Consider the following 7,890-nt stretch of genomic DNA (forward strand, 5'->3'; position numbering starts at 1 on the left):
CCAGTTTGTGTGTGGTACTTTGTTAGAGCAGCCCTAAAAAACTACTACAGGTGCCTATCAAGTAAAAGCTTTAATAAGGTCATTATTGACATCAAAAGGTATGGTAGGAAGAATAATGCCCCTCAACTGTCCATGCCCTAATTCTTGAAGCCTGTGAATTTGGTGCTATACATGTCAAAAGGGACTTTGCAGATGTGATTTAAATTAAGGATCTTGAGATGAGAATATTGTCCTGGATTGTGAGCACAGGCCCGAGATAATCACAAGAGTCCTTATAATAGGGGAGTGGAAATGTCAGCATAGGAGAGAGATTTAGAGATGCCATGCTGCTGGTTTTGAAGATGGGGGAAGGGCCCATGACCTAGGTCTTGGTGGCCTCCAGACGCTGGAAAAGTCAAAGAAATGAATTCTTTGTGAGAGCTCCCAAAAGGGACACAGCCCTTGCTCATACTTTGACATTAGCCCAGGAGGACTTCTAACCTCCAGAACTGTAGAATAAATTCTCTGTTGTTATAAGCCACTAGATTAGTGGTAATTTGTTATAGTAACATTAGAAAACTAATAGAGATTTGTGGTATCTGGAAGTAGTGTGCTGCTATAACAAATACCTAAAAATGTAGAATTGGCTTTGGAGTTGGGTAATGGGCAAATGCTAAAAGAATTCTGAGAAGGATGGTAGAAAACTATATTTACTGGAACAAATGGTTAGTAGAAATATAGACATCAACAACCCCCTTAGTGAGAGGTCAGAAAGAATTAAGTAAGGGGTATGGTAAAGAACATATTTTAAAAAATGCTTAAGTCATCAAAAATAAACAGTAGAAATAGGAATGTTAAAGGCACTGCTGGTGAAGACTCACATGAAATGAAGAACTGAGGAATGCGTTATTGGAAAATGGAGTAAAAGGGATCCTTATATAAAGTTGCAGAAATCCTAGCTCTATTGTGTCCTTGAGTTACGTGGAAAACAAAACTTGTAAATGATGAACTTAGATATTTAGCTGAGGAGATTTCCAAGCAAAGTGTTGAAAGGTTAGCTTATTTTTTTTCTCACTATTTATAATAAAATATGAAAGGAAAGAGATAGATTAAGAGAAGAACTGTTAGGCAAAAAGGAACCAGGAATTGATGATTTGGGAAATCGTCCACCTATCCAGATTGCAAGAGGCACTAAATTAGGAGATTCACTGCCGGGAAACAGTGCTCTGCAGAGAAAGCTAAGGGCATAGCTAGACAACTTTTGCTAGCAGTGGGAAGAATCAGAAAGCCAGTTCAACCCATCACACATACTCATTCATTTGTACAGAGTATTTAATCAATTGTTGAAAAGATTAAGGAATAATCTTAATGACTAATAGTCATAAAAATAATGACTAATAGTTGCCCTCAACCATGTCAGCAGAAGCCAGGAATAAAGATGGGATTATCCAGAAAAGATCTGGCAAAACAAATATCTCATGAGTGAATGTCTGTGACACACATGGGAGCCCACAGAGTTCTTCAGAATTTTGCCCCCAAGATGAATCATACACAGATCCTCGCAAATACTTGATCGTTATGATTTAGAAGATGAGATCTGGAACTATTAAACAGATGAGATTTTGGACTTTGAGTTGATACTGTAAATGGGTTAAGACTTTTGGGGCTATTTGGGATGGAGTGAATGCATTTTTTTTTTTTTAATGTAGGATGGACATGAATTTTGGGGGCTTAGCGGGAAGACTTTGTAAGGCAGAATATGTGATTAAGTTAAGGATCGTGACATGAGGAGATTATCCGAAACTACCTATGTGCGCCTGGTGTAATCACAACTGTCCTCACGAGAGGCAGGAGTGTCAGAGTAGGAGCAAGAGATTTGAATTTAAGTGGCACCTAGAAACTGAGAGAGGCAAGGAAATGTATTCTTTCCTAGACTGTCCAGAAGGAATACAGCCTTGACAGCACCCTGAATTTAGCTCACTAAGGTCTATTTTGGGTCTCACATCCAGAATCGCAAGTTAAAAACAAAATCTGTTATCACCCCCACCCCATCGTATTTTCTGTAAATACTTTCCCCTCTTCGTTATAAATTTTTTAATTCTGGTTTAAGTGCCTCATTTTAAAAAGGTATTATTTAATCCATTTTTCATTTATTTAAAAGAATTCAAACATCTTATATTTATTTTAATTGTTTCAGAAAAACTAATTTTTTTTTTTCATTTTTGTAGGGATTGAGCAAGGAAAGAATGGAGACATCTTTGTTTTCATGTTTGTCTTTTGCAATGCAGACTATTTTTATATGTTATCTTCAACAATAATTTGGGAAGTAGGTATCTATACCTAAGTCTATTATTGATACACAGTGATTTAAAAATATATCTCATTATTGGACAAAAACATGTTATTAATGACTTGCTGTAGATGAACTGCGTTTCATAACACAGCCAGTTCTAAGTAAGAAGTCTTCTATGGGAAGGACTACCCAACTGCTGGTCCTTCCAATGGAAATGATAATTTAAAACACTTTAAACATATTTCTCAAAGTTTTATTTTAAATAAAATATTAAAATAAAAATTTAAATTTATTATTCTTTGTTTTGTAAAATAAATACGTATTTATTGATATCACCTTAAAGATACATATAAGCATAACAAAGACAAGAAAAACCATCCCATAGAAATATGTCACCTAGAAATAATCACTGGTAAATGTCTTTCTTACATAGAGTTTGGATTCCAGAAATGGCAAAGTTGCTTGAACCAACCCAACATTTCCACGGAAAACAAAATATGAAACAAACAAAAAAAAGAAACCAATTTATACTCGCTGAAGAACAGGCAAAAGAAGGCAGATATCGGAGGGGAGGCAACGCTTAAAGAACAGACCCATATTGAGAGAGATCCAGCGTGGACAGGATTGCCCCTGAGGGCACTCCCTATCAGCAAGCTGGAACTCAAGCAAAAAGCTACAAATATTATCAGCATGGGGTTTCAGAGTTTGGGGCTACTGAAGTGGCTGGCAATCAAGGAAAGAAATCTAGAAAAAAAGAAAGCACCTCAAAAATCTGTATATATACACCCCTCAAATTATTGGCTAACTCTGGATGCGTGCATCTTCAGGGAAGACCCCCAAAAAGCCCAGCGGAAGGGATCTGCTGGAATCCTGCACAGAAGCTTCAGCCACTGCCCACCACTAGGGTGACAGAGTTTAGGGTTTGAATTTCATCTGCCTTAGTCAATTCAGACTGCTATCGCAAAATACCATAAACTGATTGACTTATAAATAGCAGAGATTTATCTCTCACAGTTCTGGAGCCTGGGAAGTTCAAGATCAAGGCACAAGTACATTCAGTATCTGATGAGGGCCCACTTCCTGGTTCATAAACGTCCATCTTCTTGCTGTGTCCTCACATGGACAAAGGGGCGAGGGAACCCTTTGGGATCTCTTTTATAAGAAGACTAATCTCATTTATGACGGCAGTGACCTAATGATCTAATTATAACCCAAAGACCCCACTGCTTAACACTGTCACCTTGGGGGTTAGGATTTCAACATACAAATTTTAGAGGGGAAGCAAATGTTCAAATCATAGCATCACCAAAGAAGAGAGAATCTGTAAATATCACAACCTTTTCATAGACTCATCTTGACAAAGAGTAAAACTAAGCTTCCATGAGTTCAGAATAATCAGCCAAAAACGTATCTGCATGCTAAAACAAAAATCAACACTTCAGAGGAAAAAAAACAAAATCCAAAATCCAGAAAGATAGTGCTTTCAACCAATAGACTGGCATTAATAAATACTGGGAAGGATGTGGAGCAACGTAAACTCTCATGTATTACTGGTGGAAGTATTTAAAAAAATTAAAAAATCAACAATTACTTAGAAAAGTGTCAATTTTCAGAAGTGGTTGTGGATAGAAAACTCTATATTCTATGCCCCTCAATCTTCTCCTGTGTTATATATATTACAAACTACAATTAAATAGAATGAATGAACTAATGATAGATACAACAACATGAATGAATGTTAAAATCATTATGTTGAGACAAAGAAGTTATACACAAAAATGGATACTGTATAATCCCATTTATATGAAGTTCAAGAATGGACAAAACTGACTCAGAACTCTGGTAGGAACGGACTAGAAAGGAATGTAAAAAAACTTTCCTCTTTCTCTGCCAGGCTCAGTTTCCATAAGGAGAGTGGCCCAGGCCCTCCTCTTCTCCATCAAACCCTTTCATCAGGCGATCTCAACTTGTTCATGCTTTAATTCCCTTTTCACATTTGTGGCTTTCACAAATATGTATCCTGCCTGGACCTCTCCCCTGAGCTCTGGGTGCTCACTGCCTATTTAACATACCCCAAACAGAATTATTGATCTCCTCAATTCCCCCAAACCTTCCCTATCTAAGCAAATGACATTACCGTCCACTAAATAATCAGACAAAAAACCAAAAACAACAAAAAAAAGGGAAACAAAACTTCTAAGCTTCTTTGTTGATTCCCACCTCCCTCACACATCATGTTTAGCCCATTAGTAAATTCTGTTGACTCTGTTGTCAAAAATATATCCTGATTCTAACCACCTTCCATCAACCCCACAGTCACAACCCTAGGCCAAGCCACTGTCATCTCTCCTGATAAATACTGCAATGGCATCTGTGATTGACAGTCTCACCAGATAATAACCAATAAGGGAAAAGACAATTTCACAAAAGGAAATCAAAGTACTGTAGCCAAAAGAGGTGGAATTGATAAGTGTCTGAAGGCAATAAATGACCTCTGAATTGATTTTTACCGATTTTTAAAAATTTTTTTTTTACCATTTTTATAGGTAATATTTAAATTTTTACTTTGGAACATCTGGCATTCCTATACTATGCAATATTACACACTTTTCAGCCATAATTGTTCAAAAGATGAAAATGGAATGAGAATAAAAATGTAATCTATATACATGTAAAAATCTCTCAATGTGATAATGGAAAACTGTGCTGAATATTTTTATCATGTTAGGAAAAAGAAGGGCTTTCTAAGCAAGGACATATATCTAAAAACTCTTAAACAAATGCAAATTACAATAGTAAAAATAATTGCAGCTGGTATGAAAAAGTATGAAAATTCCTATTACATAAGTCTTTGCTGACTGTATAGAAAAAGAACCCAGTAGAAAAATAAATTATTGAAGAAACAGACAATTATTGTCTTTAAAAATATACAAATTCCTTTAAAAGTAAATACATGAAAATTTGGGATAAAAATGAAGCTTCATTTTCTTTATGTGTCAGATTGGCAAAATTAAAATGATTTATATTACCAGTATTGGCAGAATGTGGAGAAATTGGCACTTGCACAGATGATTAGTAGTAACATAAATTGAGGCTTAGAGTAGTTTGGCAACATCTATTAAAATGTAAAGCACACATACATTTTGATAACAACTCCACCATCCTACATAAATATTTCCACAAAAGCTCAAAGATATCCATGTTTTGTGTGTGTGTTTTTGTGTATGTATGGTGTATATTTATATAATCGTTACAAATAATGACTTCTATAAACTGACATAGGAAGGTAACTAAAATGTATTGCAAAGTGGAAAATACAAGGTGCAACATAGGGTATATTTCCCCACTATTTTTAGTAACATATATTCATGCATATTAGCATAAGCTTTAAAAAAATCTGTAAGAATATATCAGGGACTCTTAACCATGTTTCTGTTCTTAGAGGTGATATCAGAAAAATCATTTTCGTAGAGCATTAGTAAATTGTCCAAACACTAGAAATAAGGAACATGACTCTGTACTGGGACAAATGAGGCTATCTTTTACACACTGAAATGCAATATAATCAAAGTAGTGTCCCATAGATATGCGGCATTAAACAGTCTCGTATGAAGGAATTGGCAATTGATGGCATGAATATCTCAGTAAAATAATTTTTCATGATATAAAGATCAGCCTATTCTCAGAACGCTAGGAGAGAAAGCCTACCTTACCCTTTCGCCTTCCTGTCCCTCAAGTTCCACATTCTCACACCAATTACCTTCACTGATCCAAACTGCCCTAGTCAGCTTGTCTGTTTCTACCCTGCATGTAAAGTTGGAATAGAACCAACAGCCTTCTTTTACCACCTCTCTTTAAAGGCATACCTAGAGGTACTTAACTGGCTTTGACTGACCCTGCAAATAGAGAAGGTGGAACCTACATAGAATCACATACCACTGAAGTTCAAGTGTCCTGAGTCCTCATCTTGGCCTCTAAAGCAAAAGCACAGCCACTGGAAAAGACATCCTGGAGGAGTGCACATTCCAGGGACATCTCTGAAAACTGACATGGGAAGAAAGGCAAATACTCCTACAGTACTCATCTCCAGGCATTCTAGAAATGACGATAGATATTTGTATGCAGTGCAAAGGTGTCATTTCCCCAAAAACTACTGAGAAACAACCTGTATAACACACACATAGATATCTATACATTGATATATATGTATGCAAATATACATACATATATGTATCAATTATCACCCAACAAAATGCATCTGCTTGGTTTTCAAAAGCGATGAACACCAGAGCAGTATGAAAATAGGACCCAGAAAGAAAGGAAAAACAGATTAAACTCAAAGTGAATGACTTTATCTGAACTTCTCTATTTCTACTTCCACAATTCAAATTAGGTAAAGAAGTGACATACGTCTAGGTTTTGTCATTATTGTGTTTTGGTTTGTCCTTATAAAAATGATAGAGCAACTGCATACAATACTCTCCATTAACTCATTTAGTACTCACAAAAATCTCACGAGGCATGTACTATTATTTCAGCTTTCCAGATGAGGTACAGGGAGGTAAACTGAGGAAGAGGCACTCAGAATTATTGTTCACACCATGCACTGACATTTTCTTGAAATAGTTCTCTCTTAACTAATGAAATGTAAGAATATTCCCCTCCTGAAATGCTCTATGACTTCTAGGCCATAAAACATCAACTCACAGTGGCAAGACACACAATGTGTCTGTGATGCATAATGCATACCGCCAACCTAGGGCTTATTACAACTTATGCTGGAGCAGCAAATGGAATTCGGTCCCAAAGCTTTAATATGTATGCGTATGTGTGGGAAAAAGACAGAAGAAGCCTTTGTTATTACAAAGTCCCAGAGGAAGCCAGTGCCCCGCAGCAAGTTCTGACTGACTGCACTGGAAATCATGGAGGGGGACTCCCTTCGCCATCTGGGTCGCGCGCGGCCCGCGGGGCCCAGGGCGCATGCGTGGCCGGGCGGCCGAGGCGCTTACCTGGTGCGCCGGTCGAGCAAGCAGAGGGCCAGGAGCAGCAGGGCCGCGGCGAGGGCCAGGCCCGGGAGGCCCAACCACTCCAGCGAGAAGCGGCCCATGGCCGCTGACACTTCTCCTGCCATCCGGCGCGCGCTAGGCCGCGGTGGGCAGCCCGGGGTCTCCCTGCGAGCAGCGCGGTCGGCGACTCTGCAGCCTGCGGCGGCTTCTCTCGGCGGCGCCCCCTAGTCCAGGGCCGGAGAGGCTGGCCTGCCGGCAGAGCAGACAGGAATGTCACCGCGGTCTCCCAGGCTGTGACAAAAGTTCGTGGACTGCCCCCTCCCCGCCTATCCTCCACCCACGCGTACCGCCCCATTCCCCTACCGTTTCCGACCCGGCAGCTTCTGGAAAACAGCGCCCTTGATCCTCCAGGGCAGGAAGAAGGGCCAAGGAAGGGGTTAGAAGGGGAAAGAGTTAGGATTTCCCAAGAACCAGCCCTGAAGGCCTGGAGGAGGGGGATTTCGCTTCTTAGTTGGACAGGAGCCCCTTGGGTTCCTTACTTCTTAGCCCGCGCCCTGCGGGAGGAGCGATTCTGCTTGTCCCTCAAGATGCTTGGGAAGGTGCCGGCTGCGC

The 7,890-nt window shown here is 39.2% G+C and overlaps 1 protein-coding gene across 1 annotated transcript in view; it reads right to left on the minus strand.

The window, feature by feature from the left end:
- Positions 1-7,403, minus strand: part of LOC105553988 (25-hydroxycholesterol 7-alpha-hydroxylase) — a 196,813-nt gene extending 189,410 nt beyond the window's left edge. Inside the window, exon 1 of the mRNA XM_012000203.1 lies at positions 7,282-7,403. Within this exon, the coding sequence (XP_011855593.1) occupies positions 7,282-7,403 (122 nt within the window). The remainder of the gene's footprint in view (positions 1-7,281) is intronic.
- Between the last annotated feature and the right edge of the window lie 487 nt (positions 7,404-7,890).

Source organism: Mandrillus leucophaeus, unplaced genomic scaffold (assembly GCF_000951045.1).
Source record: "Mandrillus leucophaeus isolate KB7577 unplaced genomic scaffold, Mleu.le_1.0 Scaffold621, whole genome shotgun sequence".
NCBI lineage: Eukaryota > Metazoa > Chordata > Mammalia > Primates > Cercopithecidae > Mandrillus > Mandrillus leucophaeus.